We start from the raw sequence: 26,403 nt of genomic DNA on the forward strand, positions 1-26,403 counted from the left end.
TGCACTCAGAGCAAAAAGCAAATGCTGACTGTATCCGTATCTTCTGTATCAAAGTGGGAAGATTAACAAGTCTAACTTTGGGAAGGTGTCTGCTGGAATGTATCATATGTAAACCTCATGGAAAGTGTTTTATGCTATTCTTGTGCAGTTTTCCTTTTATGTTAACAAGCACTTACTCAGGAAAATGTTCTACATCAGGGGTCCCTAAATTCTTCAGCTTATTGATCCATTCATGAAGTTTCAGATTGTTTATTGACCACCAAATATTTATTATATGAAAATAATTTAATAAATACAATTTTAACTAATAGTAATTTGAATAACAACATCGACCACAGTAATAATAGTTAGTTCCATCAATCCTTGATAGCTATCAATATCAATAGCTTTGGAAAATCCTCTGCTATACAATATTTTAGATGTTTCACAGTATTTTTAAAAAAACTTATAAATTCATTTTATGATTAGATTCATAGCATCAGACTATTCAAGCGAGAAATGTGGATATCCTAAATCTAAATCATTACAGTATTTACCTTCTAAATACAAAACTAAGCATGTGTTGTGAAACTTGCTATTGGAAGTTAAAATATTAGATCTAGGCTGACTAGCAGTTAATATTTTATATATTATTTATTTATTTATTTATTTATTTATTTATTTTAATTTAATTTAATTTAATTTAATTTAATTTAATTTAATTTAATTTAATTTAATTTAATTTAATTTGTATACCGCCCTTCTCCCGAAGGACTCAGGGTGGTGTACAGGGCAATAAATACCAAAAGTACAGAATACAAAAATTAAAAACAGATTAAACCATTGTGCCCGAATACAATAAATTACTTAAAAACAGTAATTAATACCCCAAACCCATCAGACCAGGCCGGCTTGTTTAAATAAATAAGTTTTTAGATCACATCAGAAGGAGCAAAGGTCGGGAGCCATCTGGAGCTCAACCGGTAAACGGTTCCAAAGGTCAGGCGCGCCCACAGAGAATGCCCTCCTCCTGGGGGCCACCAGTCAGCATTCTCTGACCGGTGGCACCCTGAGGAGGCCCTCTCTGTGGGAGCACACTGGGCGGAGGGAAGTTGACGCCGGCTGCAGGTGCTCCCTTAGGTACTCTGGACCCATGCCGTGTAGGGCTTTATAGGTCATTACCAGCCCCTTGAATCTCACCCGGAAGGCAACTGGAAGCTAATGCAGCTCACGGAGCAGAGGTGTAACATATTAAAAAATCATCCCCCCTAATGAGCTCTGATTTGAGCTTAACAGCTGAGAGTTTGCAATGTTAGTTTTGTTTCTATCCAGTGCTACAAAATACTTTGCTAATACACTAAGTTTTAATTACATAAATGTAGTGAGGAATTTATTCCAGCGGAATCATGATATGGATAAAGATTAAAAGCCTCAACTCCCTAATCCCAATTGTGTTTCTTTTGTGCTCACTATGTTACCATTTATAAATAAATAGTTACTCAAGGATAAATCATGTGAATATCACTTCCAGTTTGGACCATAATTCTTGGAAAACTTTTCATAAATACCTTTTCTCCTCCTTTCCCCCCTCCTCTGTATGTTTTTCCCACTTTTCAGATCATTCAGATTAATAAAACAGAGGCAAGCTCTACCCTCAAGCTTTCCCTCCAAAAAGAGAGCAGAAGTAGAAATGATGAAGATAAAATGCTAGAATAAAGACAAAATCAGGCTATGCATTATAAAATTAGTGGGTGGAAAAAAGAAATATTCTTGATACCATGATGTATCTATTTTTAAGTGAAGTGGTAAAGCCAGTTGATTCCCATGGTGAGTGTCTGCATAGAACCTGCTCATCCCAGAAGTGATCTACTGAAAAAAAACTTGGCTAGTCTAATATGTATACTGTAACTCAGATTAACTTTTGAAAAACCATCCAATGTATTGTATTAAAAATGACGGGTTAGGGACAGATATACCAATCCTTTTGGTCAAATTGAAATTGAAAGGGACAGAAAATCATTTTTGGCACCTGGCATGATAAATGTTACGAAGAAGACACATTCAAGAGAGATTAAGCATCCTTCTCAAGAAAAGAAGACACAAATTCATTAGAATTACTCTTTCTGATTAAAAACATTCAGTATAGAAGAAAGATTCCTCACATTGAGGGAAAAAATAATTTGAACAAATGGGGAACTGCAACTGAACAATTTAATAAGTTAGTAAGAAAAAAAGTTTTGTTACAGATTGCTAAGAAAGGAGGTCTACTTTCAATTGATAAAATTATTAAATTCGTCATTGTGCAAAGAATCAGAACCATTTATGTACTTTGCAACATAAACTATTGAAGTCTATAGATAAGAATCTGGTTGACCACTAAATTGGTGCTAGACAGGCCAATGGAATTCAAGGGGGTCTGTGCTTGACACTGCAAGGACTCTAAACTGATGATGCATTTTACTGTGCCCCTCAGCTCTGCCTGCTCTTTTCTTAAATTGTGCCTGCAATTTCACATCCTTTATTTTTTAAAAAAGATTTGATGGGCAGCTATAATTAGGCATGCTGAATATTAAAGTTTAGGAACTGAAAACTTAAAAAACTTTTGTCTCCAGTGCCTTTCATGACTGTATTAAATCATGGTTTGTTTCATCATGGCTTACCAACTGTATTAAAATTAGCTGAATTCATATGTTGTACTAAGGCAAAAACTAGACTGTTTTGACTTAGTTGCTGGGTCATTATCAGTGGATTTGTAATGGCGGGCAAATATCTTCGAAGCAATATTCAGAAATTTTGTGACTAGTATTCAAATCTAAAATTATGATTGTATGCAGTACATATTTTAGGATGTCAAAAATACCGTGTTATGTCAGATAGCACTAGATTATGTTATGTTGGAACCTTATGTTAGCAAGTTCTGTTTTTTTCTATAGGATTTAAAAAAAACACAACAAAATGCATATAAAAATATAACATCACAGACAGTAAGGTATATATTCCTATTTTTCTGGTTTTGTATTTTTATGTTATTGTTATCTGCTCACTGTTCTAGGAATGGTGTGGAATGTAAAAGAAAATTAAAAAGAATGTATCATTTATTATAGTTTAATATTTAATAATATTTATTAAAATTAATATTAAAGTATCATTTTATTGCTGCCACAATAAAAATACTCTCAGACGTTTACAAAGAATAGATATAAATTACAATAGCAGGAATAAAACTACAATAAAAAAATAGAAAAATAATCATATGAAATAAACTGCAAATAAAAATCAAGATGCAATATTCATATGAGGAAAAGGTTGTTTGAAAAAAATTGGGCTTCAAGGAACTTCTGAAGGACCAACTGAGAATTAACAACTACAATTTCTGATGCAAAGTGGGACAGTTGTTAAGTGAATTTTGTCCCATTTTATGACCTTTTTTGCCGCAGTTGTTAAATGAGTCACTGCAATTGTTAAGTTAGTAACATGGTTGTAAAGTGAATTTGGCTTCCCCATTAAATTTGCTTGTCAGTAGATTGAAAATGTGCAGATGATACCACTCTAATGGCAGAAAGTGAAGAAGAACTAAAGAGCCTCTTGTTGCGAGTGAAGAAGGAGAGTGCAAAACTTGGGTTGAAACTAAACATTAAGAAAACCAAGATCATGGCATCCGGCCCTCTCAATTCCTGGCAAATAGATGGGGAAGAAATGGAGGTAGTGACAGATTTTATTTTCCTGGGCTCCAAGATCACTGCAGATGGAGACTGTAGCCAAGAAATTAAAAGACGCTTGCTCCTCGGGAGGAAAGCCATGACAAATCTAGACAGCACACTAAAAAGCAGAGACATCACGCTGTCAACAAAAGTGCGTATAGTCAAGGCTATGGTCTTCCCAGTTGCAATGTATGGCAGTGAAAGTTGGACCATAAGAAAGGCCGAGCGCCAAAGAATTGAGGCCTTTGAGCTATGGTGCTGGAGAAGACTCCTGCGAGTCCCTTGGACTGCAAGGCGATCAAACCGGTCAGTCCTAGAGGAGATCAATCCTGACTGCTCTTTAGAAGGCCAGATCCTGAAGTTGAAATTCAAATACTTTGGCCACCTAATGAGAAGGAAGGACTCACTGGAGAAGAGCTTAATGCTGGGAAAGGTTGAGGGCAATAGAAGAAGGGGACGACAGAGAATGAGGTGGCTGGATGGAGTCACTGAAGCAGTAGGTGTGAGCTTAAATGGACTCCAGAAGATGGTAGAGGACAGGAAGGCCTGGAGGAACATTGTCCATAGGGTCGCGATGGGTTGGACACGACTTCGCAGCTAACAACAACAAGATTGAAAAAGATGGCCACATGACCTTGCGACAATGCAACATGAATAAATATAGGCCAATTACCAAGCGTCCAAATTTTTATTATGTGACCATGGGGATGCTACAATAGCCGTAAGTATGTTTCTTCAGTGCCGTTATAACTTTCAATGGTCACTAAATGAAAGATTGTAAATTGAGGATTACCTGTACAACCATGCTATTTAAGCTAATCATTTTAAAAACCTCCATTTGTTTGATCAAGTTTGGCTAATTTTACTTTTTTAGATTTGGATTTACTAAAAATAGTAAAATAAAAGCAAGAATAATAAAAGATTGATTCCAGGTAAATGCATACAAAATAGAACTTTAAAAACTGTCTAATATACAATCTGTTAAAATGTCTAGAAATAACAGGACAGCCAATAGAAAATACAAACTATGGATACAAACATTTGTGTAGATTCTGTTTTTCAACAGGTCTTTGTCATTTTGTTTTGTTTAGGTATCAGTGGGAATTCCTACCGGGAGGTGAGTGTACATTTAAATTTTTTTATAAAGGAAGTAGATGATGATGTAGACTAACATTCTGTTTGCAGAGTGATAATATATTATATTGAAAATAAGTCTGCAAACTTTATTAGCTACTGTATCAAAAACCTTTTCCTAACATGTTGACCTGGGATCTCTACTTCCTCCCTCAAAACTCTTTATAGTTCATTACATAGCGTGGACATGGATCGTTTATATTTTGGCAGCTTGTTTGATTTCCATGTAGTTTTGTTCATGTCTTTGAAACTGGTTTGAAAAAAAAGCTGAAGTATTATATAGAGCAGAGGTCCCCAACCTTTTGGGCACCAGGGACTGGTTCTGTTGAGAGAGGTTTTTCCATGGACCAGAGAGTATGTGGCTTTGGGTGCTGCCTGCATCCCATGGATGGGGCTTTGCTTGTTTGTGTGGACTGGTTGCTGGCATGCTGCGAACCGCTACCAGTCTATGGACTGGGGGTTGGGGACCCCTGATATAGATAATCAATTTTTTAAAATAAAAATCTTACTGTTTCTTTTCCATCATGTTCTTTGATATTCATCTTTTTTCCCTATTTCCTAGGGATATTTTTCCTTTGTTTTTCTTTTCTTTTTCTCTAGGTAATGTAATATGTGATTCTTGCTTTTTTCCTCCTTACTTTATGGCATTGGAGGCAGGGTAATTTTGAAATATAAAAAGATAAATTTCTTTTTAAAATATTTTAATTTATATGTAATACTAGAAACTTTTTAAAATGTTAGTTATAATTTTTTACAATTCAATAAAAAAAATAAAATGTATTTAGTGTCCAGCCATTCTCAGTATAATTTATGCTAAAGTTCTACAGATCCATGTCTGTTTTATGTTTGTGTACTTGTATTTAGGAAATCAAATGGAATTTGTGGTGTTAAAATGCCTTGACCGGTTCAGCATGGTTCCTTATTTGATATATTTAGAAAAGAAAAATATTTTTATTACACACTTCATCAAACTCTCAACCTCCTCCTGGTAATCACCCTCATTATCATCCTGAATAAGGATTACCACTGTTGTATCATCTGCATACTTCACAGTATGGTTGGTAGCAAATCTTGCACAATAGTCATGGGTCAGCAAGGTGAACAACAGGACACAGCCCTGAGGGGAATCTGTGCTCAAAAACATGGTATTAGAAATATTAGTCCCAGCTCGCACATATTGGGGCCTATCAGTGAGAAAGGTTAAGTTAGTACCATGATTGTTAAATGAATCTGGCTTCCCCATTGACTTTGCTTATCAGAAGTTCACAAAAAGTGATTGCATGACCCTGGGACATGCAACCTTCATAAATATGAACCAGTTCCAAGCATCCAAGTTCTGATTGTATGACCATGGGGATGCTACAATAGTTGTAAGTGTGGAAAATGGTCATAATTCACTTTTCCAGTGCCACTGTAACTCTGAACAGTTACTAAAAAAATGGTTGTAAGTTGAGGATTATCTATAATGATCTGCTTTTCAAGGTGAGAGGCATTTTTGCATAAATTGCTCCAGGGTTGATCTCCTCTAGGACTGACTGGTTTGATCGCCTTGCAGTCCAAGGGACTCGCAGGAATCTTCTCCAGCACCATAGTTCAAAGGCTTCAATTCTTTGGCACTTAGCCTTTCCTATGGTCCAGCTTTCACAGCCATACATTGCAACTGGGAAGACCATAGCCTTGACTATACACACTTTTGTTGGCAGGGTGGTGTCTCTGCTTTTTAGTGTGCTGTCTAGATTTGCCATAGCTTTCCTCCCCAGGAGCAAGCATCTTTTAATTTCTTGGCTGCAGTCCCCATTTGTGGTGATCTTGGAGCCCAGGAAAATAAAATCTGTCACTACCTCCATTTCTTCCCCATCTATTTGCCAGGAATTGAGAGGGCTGGATGCCAAGATCTTGGTTTTCTTAATGTTAAGTTTCAAGCCAACTTTTGCACTCTTCTTCTTCACCTGCAAAAAGAGGCTCTTTAGTTCCTCTTCACTTTCTGCCATTAGAGTGGTATCATCTGCATAACTTAGGTTGTTGATATTTCTCCCGGCAATCTTAGTTTCAACTTTTGATTCATCTAGCCCTGCCTTTCTCATGATGTGCTCTGCATACAAGTTAAATAGGCAGGGGGACAGTATACAGCCTTGCCGGACTCCTTTCCCAATTTTGAACCAATCAGTGGTTCCGTGTCCAGTTCTCACTGTTGTTTCTTGACCCACATATAGGTTTCTCAAGAGACAAATAAGATGGTCTGGTACTCCCATCTCTTTAAGAACTTGCCACAGTTTGTTGTGATCCACACAATCAAAGGCTTTAGCATAGTCAATGAAGCAGAAGTAGATGCTTTTCTGGAACTCCCTAGCTTTCTCCATGATCCAGCGTATGTTGGCAATTTGATCTCTGGTTCCTCTGCCTCTTCGAAATCCTGCCTGTACTTCTGGTAGTTCTCGATCCACATACTGCTGGAGTCTAGCTTGTAGGATTTTAAGCATAACTTTATTAGCATGTGAAATGAGTGCAATGGTGTGATATTTTGAACATTCTTTGGCACTGCCTGTCACTAATCCTAATATCAGTCACTTTGCAGTAGCATAAGACATGCCAGAGACTGGTTAAAGCAGTATTCATACTGCTGTACACTTTTACATGGAAAAAGTATAAGAATAACACATGAGACCTTGCATGTTGATGGCTGTGATGTTCTCTGCCTCCCATCTAACAATGGAACTGGTTTGGTTAATATTTGCTTCATGTACATAAGAAAAATCTGGTTAAGGTAAAGCTGTTTTCTTCTTAAAAATAAAATTGAATACATGGAACATTTTAAAAAATGCCTTATATTAACTTAATTTCATTCATTGGCTTCAGAAATAAAATTCCCACATGATAGCCACTCATCCTCATTCAGTGTCATGGGGAGGAGGAACTCCATTTCTAACACATGTTCATCTCTGGCAACACAGAAATGTCAAAAATGCACTGGTGCCTTGAATTCCCACTAGAATGGTATTATCACATTTTAATATGAGTCTCGGTACTTCTAATTGCTTTCAAATCATTGTTTTTCTGCATTTCCTTGATGAACTGGGCATCTGGCGTCATTGGAGAGACAGCGAAGCAGACAGCTGTGTTCAGAATTTTTGAAAAAGACCTGATTAGAACACATAAAAGGATTTTTTTCTTCCTAGAAATGTTTACAGCCATTAAAATAACTTTTGCTCTTTGGGTTACTTTGCTAAACAGTCAGATATCTTTGCCCTATACCCATAAGCTAGTATTATTTAAAATTCATTTGTACTGCATACTTGTTTTAAATTGTTGAGTTTGCTCCTACCTTTTTAGTTTGCCAGGTCTATAGGGAATTCAAACCACAGCAGGCTAAATTAATCTCTCTGCTTCCCTTTCTCTATGTTATATCTGCTCTTTATTTCATAGACAGTATATCTGTTTATGCAGAATATATCCAGATCAAATTGTTCATAATGTCCAGATCTAATTGTTTATAATGAGTATAAAATGTGTTATCCATGATGCGTATAAAATACCTATGTTTGTCAAGCCATATAATATTCCCCAATCCTTTTGCTAGACAGTGCATCATTTCCAGATCTGTAGAAGAAATATGGTAATTTTGGTGTTGATTGGGGATTTTTCTAGTAGCTAAGAGTTTTTTCTTTGTATTTCTTCACTATATTCATACAGTTGTCCTAGCACTCCTTGAAAAATTACCTCTGAAAATATTGCTACATGATCCCATGTTTAAAGGGGATTCTAAATCAACTGTTTTATTTCCCAGAAACATGAACAGAATCTCAGACCCTTTGCTGAAGAAGAAAAGCACTTTTTCTCACATACTGAACTTTGCCCTTCCTCAAAGATAATTTTTAAAAATTTCTTAATTTTTTTGCCTCTATGATATACGATTAAGTATACATACACACAAAACAACACACACATATGTATTACAATAGATATGTAAAATCAAATTCATTTTTGAAAAAAGAAATTAAATCTTGCCCATTTGGAATCATATTAATAATCTATTATATTCATGCCCAATTCAGAACCTGAAAGTGAATTCATTTATTAATCACATTTATATAGCCACATTTAATAACTACAGAGAATTCATGTTAAAAACAATAAAGCCATCTCATCAAATCAAATACTTCAACTTTATAAACAGCTGAAGAATATTAATACAATGGTATTATTCCTTTGCTTCTATGGAAGCAAATATATTAGATCTAAACTCCTCCGAAACATTTTCCAATTTAATAATTTGAAAGAGTCAGAAGCTACTATTTCATCAGATCCAAATTGAGAAATAAGAATATGTTTAACTTAGCTGGAAGTCCTAGTTATTGCAATATATGAAGTATTTTGAAGAATCTAGTCTATTAATACCATTTTCTACCCAAGCTCTAAAAAAAGGAATTAGTTTGTAATCCTAAAATTAGGTTTATGCTAAATTGTCATTTTTAAAAATAAAAACAGAGTTCATTTATCTCAAAATTTTTCAGATATCTCCTCAAACTGAATTTGAAGTTTAACACAATCTCCAGGAGTGAGTTGTCTTTTCACTGCAAACTAGCAAATTAAACTGAGTTGAAAATATGTTACATTCATTTCAGTAGGACATAAGTATGACTTATTTATCCCATTTTCAAACCTCTGGTTGTAAATTTGCATATCAACTACTTTCCAGCAATATTGCTTTTAGTAGATTTCTACTGAATGGTGAATATAGTTTTTTAGTTATCATAAAAGACAAAATGAAATTAATGTATAAAATAGTGTTTATTTTGCTATTTTACAGTATTGATAATAGTAATGGGAGTTTAACCCATTTGTGTATAAACTTATTTTCTTGTATGCCATTATGTATTATCAAATCAAGCGTTGCCTGTCTTTCAAATCAGGCAGCACTGATAATACTTTGCAGTTTTTCAGTTGAATTATAGCATATTTTGGTGCTTTTAATAAGTTTAATACAAATTCCATTCCTTATATCAGCACTCTCTCACTTAATATAGCACTTTTGTTTCATGAGGGAGATCTTCTGCTGGTTTCCCAATAATTTTATATTAAAAGGCACTATTAAAAAAAGACAGGAAAATCTGCATGATTAAAAAAAAATCAGCCTGAAAAAATGATTGTATATCTGTGTCTGGCAACACAGACGAGGGAATGGATATAATGGTTAAGCATAGTTAAAATATTTGCATATGTTAGATTTTGCCTATTACTTTGGGTCAGAAACTCAGTGACTAACCTTTGCAGTTAATAGAAACATAAAATACCTTGGACAAAATCTACTGAATCCTGGTTAGGCAAAGATGACATTCTCTTCTATTGAAACATGACATTCTTTTAATTAGCAGAATTGGAGGTTAATTTTTGGTGTTACTGCTTTTATGAAAGTTAATTTAAGATAAATTGCTAGTTTCATTTAGGCAATTGGAAAGAATTAAAAACATAAAGCCCTTCTTTATAGAACACTAAGCCATTTTCTTCTGGTGGTAAATTGTTTCTTGAATGTCAAAATGCAATTTTCCCAACATTTTACAAACTTTGATTATATATATTCTAGCAGTTGTTCTAAATCAATTCTATCCATTTTCTAGTAAATATTTTATTTTATTTTTATTACATTTGTCAAAATGTCTACAAAATCTGGCTGCTAAGGAACACAATATCTTTGCCCTCCCACCATATGCAGTTCATAACCATTTCTTTCAGAAATTTAATGTAGACTAAAAAGGGATTATGAGAATTGATTTTGATGTCGACTCGAGTGTCTTTCTTAAATCATTCCTCTAATAGGCATCAGAAATTCTTTGTTGGATCAGTCATACAAAGACTAAAGTCATAGTTTAAAAAGAGATCAAACATCAAGCATATTTCCCTGTTACTTCTACAGTAAATACCACCGTCTCACCACACTCCGCTGCCATACTTTTGTTGCCAGAAGGCTGATGGCATGAATATTTAGGACAGATATCCTAAATGGATGCTACTCTACTTTTTTCAGAAAAATATATGGTAATTTGACTTATTTTACTTTTCTTTTTCTATTTTGGGCTCCTGATCTGTGTGCTCTGGATGACATGCAGTAGTTGCTATAAGCTTTGGCATTCCAAATATGTCTTTTTCTTCTGAATTTGGTTACAAGCTCTAAAGTTGAGGGAAGATTGTCTAAACTGAAAGATGACACATTTTGTGAAATGACAGTTCTTAGGCTGATGCTCCCAGTTCTTTAATTCTAACTACACAACTCTTTCCTTGAGCCGCTATTTTATATCTGGCCCCAATTGATAATTGTTATCTTCCATCTAGAAGAACTGAGTAGCCTACAAATGTTTATCCACACTTTGCTCTGGAGGAGTCATAATAGATGGAATACCAGTAGAGAAAGAAAATGTTTCTTGTTTCAGAATTATGAGCTGTGATTTAACCCCCAAGCCTACGAATGAAATGTCTTTTTTTTCTCCCACTCAGTGAGTAGGTGAAGGTGAGGTTTACTATGTACAACACATATATGGATTGTCTACCCACTTCTTCTGTAACTGTTCTTTCTCTCTCAGTTTTGCTATTCATATATAGTTATGACAAGGATAAGTGGCAAGTCATTAAAGCAATAACCAAGAACTCAAGTTTTTTCAGTAAGAAAGGGACAAGTCAACTTGGAAGAAAAAGAAGAGTGTTTTTGAATTAATGGAGTGTGCCCTGATTTCTTGGCTAAGTTCTGTTTACTCAAACATCTTTGTGCTTTTGACATGCTGAGGGGTTCTCGCATAGCTTGTAAACAAAAATCAGAAACTCTTGCATGCTTTGATTTTAAAATGTGATGTTAGCTGCCAGGAATAAATTACCAGATTATCAATATTTATGCCTCACTGTTAAAATATATTTTATGTTGAGTACTTCAAATTTCTCTCTCTGTGGAAGTGCCAGTAAGGATCTTGAACCTTTCATTCTCTAAATGAATTGTGATTTTTAAAAACATTTTTGTTCATACAGTTAGCATGTTGTTGAAGTGCTTAATTTGAACTATGACAGGATGTGTGAAGGTGCACATTTTTCTGCATGGATAGAGTGCATTTCCTTCCAGGATATAACTGCAATAGCAAATAATTAATATTTGCGTTTGGGGACAGAAGAAGTAAAATGTGGCTGCAGCTAGCCAAATGCTTTTAAAGTTCATAACTTAGAAGTTGGTGACCAGTCCATATTTATCTTTATTTGTACATGCTAAATATTATGATCTTTCTCCAGGTATCTGTAAAATAAAGTGATCCTCTATTTTACTAGATACCTACAAACGTAAATAATCCTTGCTAAATCTAAGAGCAAGTAAACAGAAAAAACAGGAGATTATTTATTTATATTTATTTTATTGGCACCATGTTATTGTCTGTTTTCCTGCTGAGAACACACAGAAGTGAATACAGGACATTAAATTAAAATAATAAAAATAGTTTCAAATGTCCCCAAACATATGATCTAGTTTAATAATTATAGAAATTCCTTGTTAGTGTGGAATTCTAGAAATTATTATTATACAACAAGTATAATAATTGGAAAAGGTTCTTCTAAGTATTTTAAAGACTTTATGCCTATCTGCTTAAATTTATATTAATAAGGGGCTGAAGATTCAGAAGCAACTGAGATATTCAACAAGCAATAGCTTGGGGATCTGTACGATAATTAAATACAAAATATTAACTGAGAATTTATCTTCATCTTAGAATATATCAGGTAATTTTCTCTTCACTTTATTTTTTTGGGACAATTGGTGATCAGAGTTGTTTAGCTTATATCAAAAGTATAAAAAGATAGCCTATTATCCCTGACATCATATGGGGGGGGGAAACTAGTACAATTAATGAAAACAATGCTTTTTGCCTTGGTGAAGATGAAGATAAATTATCTTCTAAGATGAAGATAAATTCTCAGTTAATATGTAATATGTAAAATGGGAGTGGTTGTGTGTTCTGGCCTTGTAATTCTGGCATTCTAGATAATGAGTAAAAGGCTGCATTAGACTTCTAGTGCTACTCTGTCTTGGATGTGAGTTTCATGTGCACAATTAGGCATTAGAAAAAACATATTCTGTGCATGCTCAGATATACCCATATAATTCCTGTAATTTACTATTTATTTGACAGAGCTGAACCACAACACTGAAAAAAATCCAGCTCTTTAGAGCATTTTGTGTTTTATACTTTTAGTTAACTGGTACTCCTTGTTCTTCAATTTTACAAGTAGTTCTCATTAACGATTGATTATTTTACAACCATTCAAAGTAAGCCACTGCATGTTGGTCAGGTTAACTTTATGACCCATACGGGCATTCTGCGATCACATGACAGTAATTTGTAATGTTTTCGATTGGTTTCTGGCAAAATTATGTGCATTCAAATGAATGGATTTACTTAACAACTGCCATGAAGAAGCCAGAAAATTATTTCTGGTCATATGGATACCTTGACTTATGACCACAACAACTTACAACTGTAATTCCAGACTCAGTTATGGTTGTAAGTCAAAGATTACCTGTATTTTTCTTTCTGAGGAGGAGAGTGAGATTATGACATGATTTCATAAACAAGAAGAAATTATTTGGGATCATGGGAAAGCTGCCGAATGTGTAGCAGTTTGGAAATGTTAAGCATTCAAGAACCTTTTGCAGATAATGATATTTTAGTGCAATAAAAGAATTGTGCAAATTGGGGCAAAGGAACTTTTTAAGATAAGTTACATCTCCCTGGGATTTTAGAAGCTATGGCTCTTCAGCAAAAGTAGGGGGAGAGGTACTCCTGCTTTCTATTTGATGATGAAATCTTAAGAACTATTTTAAGAGCCTTGGTGGAGCAGTGGGCTAATGCCTCCTTAAGTAACACCAGCTGCCTGCAATTAGTGCAGGTTCGCATCCCACCAGGCTCAAGGTTGACTCAGCCTTCCATCCTTCCCAGGTAGGTAAAATGAGGACCCAGATTGTTGGGGGCAATTAAGCTGACTTTGTAATAATGCTGCTTGGGGTGTGTGTGAAAGCCCTAATAAGCAGGCATATACATAGAATGAAGGCTACTGCTAAGCTTGTAAGCCGCCCTGAGTCTTTGGAGAAGGGCGGGATATAAATGGAATTAAAATAAATAAAATAAAATAAATGAGTGCTCCAGCTCACCATTATTCCATTTTAATGACGAACCAGGATGTATCAAGAAATAAATCTGTTGGTAATTCCATACATGATGTATTGTCTCCATGTAGTGTCACCTGAGTTTAAGATTAGCACAACAGAATCTAAGGATTTATAAAACAATTATTTCTTCTACTTTTTAAGCAGACACCATCCAAATGCTTTTAATGTTCTTTTGTCATGAAGATTAGGTGCTTTTGTCAGCTTTCGATAAAATGTTACCTATACCCAGGTTGCTATTTTCAGGAAAAGGAAAGGAAAGGTTGAAACTTGATTAGAATGGAAGATCTTCTTTACCTGACGACTACAGTTTAGTAAATGCAAATCTGAAATTAAAATATATAACAGGACACTGTTTATTTCCCCTTGCTGTTGGGTAGATTCATACCATTTGGTTACTGTAGATTGCTTTGCTGTGGCCTGGGTCAACAACACAGTTCTTTTTCAAAATACGTAGAAACTGATAGTCTTTCCAGGTTCCTATATAACATCTAAATAGAATCAAGTTCTAACATTCACTATTTTAAATTAATTTGGGTAGTAATTGGCTAACTAATGGTTTGTGGCCCAAATCTGTTCTTAGTTGATCTCTGTCTGTTCCACCAGTGAATTTCTTGCAGAAATAAAAAAACTGATTTTTTTTAACAAAAAATTCTGCTGCTTCCTTTAATTTATTATTTTTCCTATACTAGCCTTCAAAAATTCACCAGGCCATATTTCAAAATAAATATGGTGCAGGAAAACATTCTCAAATTAGTCTCTGTCCATACAGACAAATTCTTATGCAACCAATCTCTTATCTGGAAATTTTCCCCACTGGTAATTTTATAAATGACAACCGTTAAATACAGGGCTGGTATTGTAGGTTGATGTCCTCAAGCACCTGCTGAGGTCCATGTGCAGCAAGGGCCGACTGCAAGTCTATGAACATCTGGCTCTGATACTACTCCTTGCAGCTGCCTTTTCATTCCTATTTAAGTGAGAACAAGAAGTAGGAATGCTATCTCCACAGATCTTATTTACTCCCCCCCCTCAGCTCTCCCTTTCTGTAGAAGGCATTTGCCCTGGAGAGAGAGTTGAGCAAATGAGCTGTGGCAATGAGGATCAGTGCCTTCAAAAGTTCATATTGTTCAGGGATCTCTAAATCTGGAAATTATAACTCTTAAATATATGTGCATTTTTACAAATAGGCCAAAACAACATTACCAGTTTATCTCATAGAAGTATTGATCCATTTGAAAATCTTGCATAGAAATAGAATTATATTATATTATATTATAATATATAATATAATATATATAATATAATATAATATAATATAATATAATATAATATAATATAATATAATATAATATAATATAATATAATATAATATAATATAATTATATATATATATATATATACACATATATATATATATATATATATATATATATATATATATATATATATATATATATATATATATATATATATACATACATACATATATATATATATATATATATACATATATATATATATATTATATATATGTGGATCTTTGGTCATTCGGGTTTTTCCCCGCGTAGAATTGAAGGTGTAGGAGCAACGTTTCGACGGAATCCCATCCATCATCCTCAGGCTGGTGGCTTCAGCTTCCTTCTTCTGGGAGAAGCATGTGGTAGTGGCTGTTTGTTCCTCTTTTTTAAACTGCCAGAGGGGGGGTGTTCTGTGGGTGGAGGTGTGCTCTGATTGGGTGGGGGATTAGGTGTGTTCTGATTGGGTAGGAGTGTGTTTTGAATGGTGGGTGTGTTCTGATTGGGTGGGGGTGTGTTTTGAGTGGATGGGCTGGTCTCAGCTGCCAGCCTTAGACCTGAGCTGGTGAGTTGTGCTGCTTTTGTTCGGCCTTGTGTTTGTGGTGGTGCCATGTTTTTATAGTGGGTGTCAGTTTGCTTATTGTGTGGTTTGGAGGGGTTTAAAGTGGCTGATGTTGCAGCTGTAGTTAGGTTTCTGTTTTGTGGTTGTGCGTCGTTATCATTGTGGGTTCAGATTTGCTTTTTGAATGGTTGTGTGGTGGTGATGTCATGTGATGTTATCATGAGTTTGGGTCTGGTATCATTCTTGGTGGTTGGGACTTGTCTGTCAATCAAGGCGGGTTTCCAAATGGCTGGTAGGCGAGAGGTATCATCTCGTTTGTTCATGCTGTGGGGGCGTTTTTCTATCTCAATGGCTTCTCTGATTATTCTGTTGTTAAAATGTTCAATTTTGGCGATAGTTTTGGTTTTTTTAAAAATCAATTTCATGTCCCATGGCTTCAAAGTGTTGGACCAGGGATGAAGTTTGTTCTCCCTTTCTGAGTGAGTTTTTGTGCTCTTCAATGCGTGCACTTATTCTTCTGTTGGTCTGTCCGATGTATGTGGTGGGGCAGGTGGTGCATGGGATTTCGTATACTCCTTGGTTTTCTAACCCAATTATGTCTTTGGGGTTTCTTAGGATGGTGGATATTTTTCTGTCTGTGTAGAATGCTGTTTTGATGTTGTGTTTTTGGAGGATCTTGCTGATTCTGTCTGTGGTCCCTTTTAAGTATGGGAGGAGGGCTTTGCCATTTTCTTGTTCTCTGTCTTGGGTTTTTGTGGGTGTCTCTCTTCGGATTAAGTTGGTAATCATGTTTCTTTGGAATCCATTGGCTGTTAGTACATTAGTGAGAGTGTGTAGTTCGGTTTTTAGGTGTTGTTCGTCAGCTAGGTGTTTTGTTCTGGAGATGAGTGTCTTGGCTACGGAGTTGATCTGTGCTGGGTGGTGGTGTGAGAGTGCGTTCAGATAGCGGTTTGTGTGTGTTTTTTTATGGTAGATAGTGTGTCCTAGGGAGCCGTTGGATTTCTTGTAGACTAAGACATCAAGGAAGGGAAGTTGATTGTTAGCTTCTGTTTCCATGGTGAATTGTATTTTGGGGTGTAGGCTATTGAGGTGTGTGAGGAAGTCATCCAGTTTTTCTTTGCCGTGTGGCCAGATTACAAAGGTGTCATCTACGTATCTGAGCCAGAGTTTGGGTTTGTGGTTGGATTTTTCTAGAGCGAGGGTTTCAAAGTGTTCCATGTAGAGGTTAGCGATGACAGGTGAAAGGGGTGATCCCATGGGTGCTCCTTCCATTTGTTTGTATCTTTGTCCATTGTAGATGAAGTATGTGTCAGATAGGCAGTGGTTGGTCAGATCTAGGATGTGTTTTGGGGGGTTGTATTTATTTAGGATAGCTGTCAAGGCTTCTTTGATTGGCACTTGGGCCTTGACAGGTCTAAGGCTGGCAGCTGAGACCAGCCCATCCACTCAAAACACACCCCCACCCAATCAGAACACACCCACCATTCAAAACACACTCCCACCCAATCAGAACACACCTAATCCCCCACCCAATCAGAGCACACCTCCACCCATAGAACACACCCCCTCTGGCAGTTTAAAAAAGAGGAACAAACAGCCACTACCACATGCTTCTCCCAGAAGAAGGAAGCTGAAGCCACCAGCCTGAGGATGACGGATGGGATTCCGTCGAAACGTTGCTCCTACACCTTCAATTCTACGCGGGGAAAAACCCGAATGACTAAAGATCCACATACAAACACCCGCGAAAACCTCAGAAAACAAACATATATTTCTAATATAATATATTTCTAAGGGTTCATCTTCAGCTGTTGTTAGTAAGACACAGCCTTTATGCAAAATATGCAACTAAACCTAACAAAAACAATGTCCTTGAAGTTCTGATAGGCCACAATCCATTTTGACAGCTGCAAAATCAGTTAGCATCATAGCAGGCAGGAAGCACAAGTTATGGAAAGAACATGTCCGCTCAACGATGATGGAAAAGGTGCACAGAGCATGACCTGCAAATATAAATCTACTTCCATTTATGTATTTATTTTTAGTATTTCTAATGTGTTATTCTGTTAAAACCATCAAGCCATTGTGCAACAAATCAGAAAGAATAAGGCATTATCATACAACGGTGCAAATCACTGAATTATGTAAATATGCGCAGCACAAGATGAAATAACATGCAATTAATATCTCAGAAGGACATATAAAAAGTTCTGAGAAAGGACTAAAAGGCAATGTGATGACAGTGAAAATGTCAATTTTCCAGAGGATTGCAAACAAAATATTATATGAATGAACTGTCCTAACAATTATGATTGCCAAAGGGGGTTTCCTAACAGACAAACACACAGCAAGATGTGTATGTTTTAAATATTACTCTTTATTCTACAGACATCCTAGGAATGGGTAAGTAATGTTTGGACTGCAAAGATATCTAATTTGCAGAATTTAAATCTGCAATATTCAAGCTATACTTCTTTATTGAAATCCATAATTTTCTGCACTTTGTACTTCAGCACAATCTGTAAAATATTGTATGTACAAAATGTGCATATAAGGAAAATACTTCTCAAAACATTACTGAGGAAAAGTGCAAACAACAATAGGTACAGATTTGTAGGCTATATTTTTAGAAACACTCCCAAAGTGTTTGCCAGAGCAAATAGGATTGAAAATGATAAACTAAGCCAAAAGGGCAGTCAAGCATTCTTACTTTCCCCCTCCCAATTTAGCATTCTTTTCATAGCTGGTGTATTTATTTTCATGCCCTGAATCTTACCCTTTTTTGCCATCATGTCTAAATTCTTGTACAAATTGATTTATTCTATCCCAAATGTTACTTCCAAATTCTGTTCTTTTTCTGACTTCCTTACAGTCTGTTGAGTTTTAATAATAGCATCTCCCCACCCCCCTCCTTGTACAGGTCTTGCATTTCCTTTTTTTGAAGGTCTCTGTCACATTAGTTGCTTGCCATCTGCCTCCTTTATAATGCCAAGGAGTTTGTCATTGGCTGCAATAGGCTAGCGTCTTAGCTCATACTAGCATTTGTATGTTGTCAGTTAAGTATTTTCCTATTGTTAAGGGAAGATTTCCTTCTTTTTTTTAAGAGAAAGAGAAAAAGCTGCACACCGCAGCTCTCCCTACCGGTCATGCCTGGTCATTGCAGCTTGGAAGAGTACTATTCGGCAAAAGAACTACACTATTGACTCCTTATTTGATAATTTGCTTGCCAATAGCAGTGAAGACTCGTTTTGTGTTATGAATATTTAACAAATTTGCATCTCTCGTTTCCAGACATTGAAGAAACAATGCTCTAGAAAAGAATGTTTCTAACCTCTTTTGAAGACCCCTTGGTGAATAAAACAACCTAAACATAACATTAGAAAAGCATAGTGCAAGGACATTAGTCACCTGGTATTAGCACTTTATAAACAGAATTTATAATACTACCAATACTAATACTAATACTAATACTAATACTAATAAACATTACATTTATTAAACAAACTTGCTGAAAATAATTTGTACAATGAACCAATCATTCTGAATATGAGAAAGATGTTTATTGTCCTATTTGAAATTTATTTTTCAAAGATATATATACACAATCTATATTTATTTAAAAGTACTGTCTAAGATAATCTAGTATTCTAGATTTTTATATAGATTTATATTTTTGACTTTTAATTTTTCCTGTTGTGGGTTATGATGTGGAAAGTTGTGGTTTTGGTTTCATACCTAGTCCAGAAAGGCTGAACATACCTAAAAACTATTTCTAAAAATCTTCCAGTTCTGTATTCCCCAAAACATTAAATTGTACAGGCTTAATAGCAGGGCAGACATGGATTTTCATTCTATACAATATATAATTCCTTGTAATAACAACAATAACAACAACAACAACAACTTTATCGTCACTTTGAATTGACAATCAATCAATCAATCAATCAATAAATTGAGAAGACAGCAACAGACAGTAAGTGCCACCTATGCAAAGAAGCTGAAGAAACAGTGGACCACCTGGTAAACTTCTACAAGAAGATCGCACAGACTGACTACAAGCAGCGGCATGACAAAGTAGCAACAATGGTGCATTGGAAGATCTGCAAGAAATATCATTTGCCTATAAGCAGGAACTGGTGGGATCATAAAACAGAGAAAGTCATAGAAAATGATAAAGTTAAACTGCTCTGGGACTTCAGAAATCAAACAGACAAGCACCTGCAACATAACACCCTGGACTTAACAATTGTTGATAAGAAAGACAAAAAAGTCTAAATAGTGGACATAGCTGTGCCTGGAGACAGCAGAATAGACAAGAAAGAACTGGAGAAGATAACAAAATACAAAGACCTACAAATAGAAATAGAAAGACTGTGGCAAAGGCAAGCAAGGGTAGTACCAATAGTAATAGGTGCCTTGGGTGCAATCCCAAAACAACTGGAGCACCACACGAACACCATTGGCATTGACAAATTCACCATTAGTCAATTGCAAAAGGTGGCCTTACTAGGAACTGCTTCCATCCTGCGACGATATCTGTAATATCAAACATCCACATCTGCCTATCCCAGGTCCTTGGTAAGAACTCAATAGGTAGACAAAAATGCCAAATCCAGTCTGAACATCTAGCTGACTGTGCAATGATCAATAATAATAACAACTTTATTGTCACTTTGAATGTACACCAATCGGCATACATCAAAATGAAATTTCATTGCATGCAGCTCTCAAAGGCTCACCACCTCTGATATACACTCCTTGTTCATGGCCAGCTCAAGTTTCAGATCATCCATTTTAGTCTCTAGGGAGTGAATGATGGCAAACAGGACAGATGGAAATGGAGCTCCATGTGGATTAGCCCTCAAATTAGCTTGTATTCCTGCACGACAACCTCGCCTCCTTTCCTTTTTCTGATCCTGACTCTTCCACCTTTTCCTTAAAGAGGCCTTGCTTCTTTTTGCCCCTGGAGCACGTTGCTGCTGCCACCAACTCATCCAAAAGCCTCTCTCTCTTCCTCTGGGCCTGCCAACAGCCTCATCCAGTTCCTTTGCTCCATAAGCCTCAGGACCTCTCCTCCTCTGCCTCCTTTGGAAACAGCCCTGATGTGCAATAGAATCCATCACTAGGCCAGCAGTCAGATCTTGCTGCTGGCAGAACAAATTCAAACAGCGCCAACGACTTTTAAGGGTCTCACCAACAGTTCTGAAACAGCTAGAAACTCCCCATGCCAGCAAAGATAGTTGGTTGTATGTTATCTTAGTTCCACCACGTTGCTCAAACATATTAAAACCTTCCCGATCATGTGGCCTATATCCCTTAATATCCCTCCCAAAACTATTCACCTTCAAGAGCCAATGCAGCCGCAGCCGATCCAGGAGCTGCCATCTTTATTTGACTGTATCTGAGGAAAAAAGTTTTAATATTATAAAGCTTGTATTCAATAGGGGTTAATTGATTCAGCATAAAAGTCCTGGTACCATAAAGATGGTACCTTTGTGATATCAGGTAATTACAACCTTTTCCATGCTTCTTTTTCAGAACTATTTGGATTCTTACAGATCCTTAGTTAACCAATTCTGTGTGTTTAATTCAAGTACATTTTAATGTTCCTTGTAAGTGAAGACTAAAATAGCCTGAGTGACTAAGAAATCAAATTAGGAATCAGGACCCTGATTCTTATGAAATGACCTCTTGCAAAAGATGCTTTTATCCCTGCCAAAGGCCACCTCTTTGAATTGGTCTATAGTACAAAGATATTATAAGAATATATAAAACAGTTATATAGTTCAAAATGTTTTGAACATTTAAAAAGTACTATATGATTTCAGTGAATTATTTTTATTTATTAGCTTGTCCTGTGGGAGTCGTATAATTGGAAGAAACATTTCCATTGCACTATAGCCACAACTTCTTTTTGTTGGTTCCAAAAATCAACTGAGCATTGTTACAAATGTATGATTTCTTAGTAACTTGAAAAATAATATGCACCCAGCTTTTCATCTCAACTCCAAACAGCATCAGTGATGCCCTCGACGTGATGTCCCGCTGCCTGAAAGCGGTCTGGGAATGGATGGGGAGGAACAGGCTTCAACTGAACCCGGACAAGACTGAATGGCTGTACGTACCGGCAAGCCAGGATACTCAGAGCATCCCACCCCTTAACATCGGGGATGAGTTACTACCCCCTGTTGATAGGGCCCGCAACCTGGGTGTCCTCCTAGACTCGCAGCTATCCCTGGAAGATCACATAGGAGCTGTGACCAAGGGGGCCTTCTCCCGGGTTCGACTGGTGCGCCAACTACGGCCTTATCTGGACCTGGATGCCTTACGTACAGTCACCCATGCCCTTGTGACCTCTCGCCTAGACTACTGTAACGCTCTCTACATGGGGCTGCCCTTGAGATCCACTCGGAAGCTTCAACTGGTGCAAAATGCAGTGGCACGGACACTTTTGGGAGCCTCCCGATACTCCCATATCACACCTCTCCTCCGTGCGCTGCACTGGCTTCCGGTTGCCTTCCGAGTGAAGTTCAAGGTGCTAACAATGACATACAAAGCCCTACATGGCATGGGTCCGGACTACCTACGGGAGCACCTTCTGCCAATGTCAACACCCCACCGTCCTGTGCGCTCCCACAGAGAGGGCCTCCTCAGGGTGCCACCACTCAAGGAATGTCGGCTGGTGGCCCCCAGGGGGAGGGCATTCTCAGTGGGTGCGCCAGCCCTCTGGAACTGCTTACCAACTGAAATCCGGATGGCCCCCGACCTCTGCACCTTCCGGCGCGACTTAAAAACTTACCTTTTCCAGCAGTCCGGCCTGGCCTGTTAGCTCTAATTGGGGTCCCAGTTTGTTTTGACTATTGTTTTTTCAGTATTGTTTCATTATGTTTACCTACCTTACTCTGTACACCGCCCCGAGTCCCTCGGGAGAAGGGCGGTTTATAAAAACAAATAAATAAATAAATAAAATAAATATTGTTAGCTCATAAAACATAAAGTTACCACATGCCACATTTACTGATCTGTTCAGAAAAACATTGATACTTATCACATTTTATTTTTCTTTCTTCTGCTGCTGTCCCTGCTTTTGCCAATCACATTGTATCAGGTTCCAACAAGTGGTGTTATGTTGTACATGTTAAAACTCTACTCCCGTGGTGGCGAACCTATGGCACGTATGTCACAGATGGCACGCAGAGCCCTCTCTGTGGGCACGCGCGCCATTGCCCCAGTCCTAGGCCTTCGGCTGGGTTTTATAAAACCTTTTCGCTTTAGCCTCTGGCACTGTGTAGAAAAAAAAAGGTTCAATCAATTTCAACTTCTTGCGGGGGAAAAAAAGATCTTGCAAAGTTGGAATTGATTGATTTAACTTTTTAGTCCCACCCAGTCTGCCATTACCATCACAGCCACGCCCACCAGTTGGCCACACCCATCCATTATTACCCTGCTCAGGTAAGAAACTCTATACCATTTCAGACAAATTGTTGTTCAATCTAGACATACCCAATTCCTGCAACCATTCTTCATATATTTTAGTCTCCAGTACCCTAATCATCTTTGTTGCTCTTCTCTGTACTTTTTCTTCAGTCTCAACATCTTTTTTATGTTGTGGCAACCAAAACTGGAAGCAGTATTCCAAGTGTAGTCTTACCAAGGCATTGTAAAGTGGTACTAACACTTCATGTATTCTTGCTCTTACTTTTCTATTCCTCTGTTAATGCAGCCTAGCACTGTGTTGGCTTTTTTGGCAGCTGCAACACACTGTTGGCTCATATTTAAGTGATTGTCCACTAGGGCTCCAAGATCCCTCTTGAGCTAGATACCACCTTTATTATACCTCTGTATTTGGTTTTTCTTGCTTAAATATAGAACCTTACTTTTTTCACCTTTCAGTTTCATTTTGTTAGACAGGAACCAGTGTTCAAATCTGTGAAGATCCTTCTATACTTAACCTATCTTCTGGAGTGTTGGCTATTGTCTGCAAATTTGTTGGGTTCGTTGCTTGATTATCTTTTCCAGAATATTCCCAGGTATTGCTGGGAATATTGTTGGGTTCATTTAAATCATTGATGAAGATATTGAAGAGTACTGGGCCTAAGTCAGAGCTTTGGGGTACCCCACTGCATACTTTCCTTCATGTAGATGCAGTTCCATTAAAAAATACATGTTGGGTGCGGTTGGTCAGCCAATTACAAATCTATTGGTGGTGATGCTGTCTAGCCCACATTTCTTTATCTTAACAAGTAATAGGTTGTAGTCTGCTTTATCAAATGCTTATTGAAGTCCAAGTAAATTATATCCACAGGATTGCTCTGGTTCACTAATTTTATCACTTTGTCAAAGAATGGAGTAAGATTTGTCTGGCATGATCTGTTTTTGACAAACCCATGTTGGCTTCTGATTATGACTTGAACCACAAATGAGCTCGCCCAGTGGTTTCATGTAGATCTTGAACAGGAGGGGAGAGAGAACCGACCCCTGGGGGACTCCACAAATGAGAGACCTCGGGGCGGACCTTTGCCCTCCCATCAACACCGACTGCGAGCAGCCCAGGAGGTAGGAAGAGAACCACTGTAAAACAGTGCCTCCCACTCCTAACCCACTGAGACGCCGCAGTAGGATACCATGGTCGATGGTATCGAAAGCCGCTGAGAGATCTAATAGGACTAGGACAGAGGAACATCCCCTGTCCCGAGCCCACCAGAGATCATTCACCAGTGCGACCAATGCCGTCTCCGTACTGTACCCGGACCTGAAACCCGATTGATACAGGTCAAGATAATCCGTTTCCTCCAGGAACAGAGGGAACTGATGCGCCACCACACTCTCAACACCCTTCGCCAAAAAGTGAAGGTTGGAGACCGGACGATAGTTATTTAAAACAGCCAGGTCCAGGGCAGGCTTCTTGAGGAGGGGCGTCACCACCGCCTCCTTCAAAGTGGTGGGAAAGATACCCTCCTTCAAGGAAGCAGATATTACTGCCTGGAACCAGCCTCGTGTCTCCTCCCGAGCTGCATAGACCAGCCAGGAGGGGCACAGATCCAGTAAACAGGTGGTGGAACTCAGTCTCCTCATGATCCTGTCCACGTCATTGGGGGAAACAGGGTCGAACTCAGTCCAGATAACATGCTCAAGACCGCTTGATTTCTCCATTCCAGACTCTGCCCAGTCAGAGTCCAAACCGGTCCGGATCTGAGCGATTTTGTCCACCAGATGATGACTAAACTCCTCAGCCCATCCCTGTAAGGGTTCCTCCCTCGTCTCCCGATTAAGGAGAGAGCGAGTCACCCTAAACAGGGCAGCTGGGCGATTATCTGTGGACGCGATGAGGGCAGTGAAGTAATTAGACTTCGCCATCCTCATCGCAGTGAGGTAAGACCTTGTAAAGGCTCTTAGTCACAATCGGTCAGATTCAGACCAGGTGGACCTCCAGCCGTTCTCTAGACCCCGTCTCTGATGCTTCATCTCCCGGAGCTCCACAGAAAACCATGGGGCCCAGCAGGATCTGTGCCGAGTCTGGGGTCGCAAGGGTACAACACGGTCGAGTGCCTCGGAGGCCGCCCTTTCCCAGGCATCCACCAAGGCATCGACCGGGCTGTGAGTGAGGGAGACAGGTAAGGACCCAAGCGCCATCTGGAACCATTCTGGGTCCATTAGGCACCTGGGACGGAACCACCTGGTCGGTTCCACAGCCCGGCAGTGGGGGGTGGCACAATGGAAGACCAGCTGCAGGAGATAATGATCGGACCATGACAGGGGGACAGCAGTTGGCGAGCCCCCTCCCAAATCATCCAACCATTGTCCAGATAGAAAAATCAGGTCAAAGGTGTGACCTGCCCCATGAGTCGGGCCCTGAATTACTTGGGTCAGGTCCATGGCCATCATGGAAGCCATGAACTCCCAGGCTAACTCTGACGACTCTCCCAGGGAAGGCAGGTTGAAGTCACCCAGAACTATAAGTCTGGGAAACTCCACCGCCAACCCTGAGAGGGTGTCGAGCAGCTCAGGCAGGGCCATTGCCACACAGCTGGGCACCAGGTATGTTAGCAACAGGCCCAACTGAACCCGAGGGCCACATCTCATGAGAAGGGACTCACTCCCGCCTATCTGGACAACGGTGGTCTCCCGCGAACATAAGGTCTCCCGTATAACCACCGCCACCCCACCGCCCCTGCCCTGAGCCCGAGGCTGGTGCAGCACACAGAAACCCGGAGGGCAAAGTTCAACCAGAGGGACACCACCCTCTGGGTCCAACCAGGTTTCCATAATGCATGCCAGATCCGCGTGTTCCTGCTCGATCAATTCCCGGACGAGGGGAGCCTTGTTCACAACGGATCTGGCATTAAAATACACCAGTGTGAGCTCAGGGTCCTGATCCCCCTCACCCCCGGATACAAGGGTACTAACTGGAGGGTCGGAACACGCCACCGCTCGGAGACAGCGGGGGCGCGGTCTTGGATATTGATACGGCCCTTTTTTAATAAAAAAAAATGTAAGAATCAAGGAGTTGAATCTACAGCTATTATCTTGCAGTAC

The 26,403-nt window shown here is 38.3% G+C and overlaps 1 protein-coding gene across 1 annotated transcript in view; it reads left to right on the plus strand.

Moving 5' to 3' along the window:
• Positions 1-26,403, plus strand: part of SKAP1 (src kinase associated phosphoprotein 1) — a 482,593-nt gene that overhangs the window by 35,320 nt on the left and 420,870 nt on the right. Inside the window, exon 3 of the mRNA XM_081343140.1 lies at positions 4,772-4,797. Coding sequence (XP_081199266.1) covers positions 4,772-4,797 — 26 coding nt within the window. The remainder of the gene's footprint in view (positions 1-4,771; positions 4,798-26,403) is intronic.

Source organism: Vipera berus (genome assembly GCF_964194415.1).
Source record: "Vipera berus genome assembly, chromosome: Z".
Classification (NCBI taxonomy): domain Eukaryota; kingdom Metazoa; phylum Chordata; class Lepidosauria; order Squamata; family Viperidae; genus Vipera; species Vipera berus.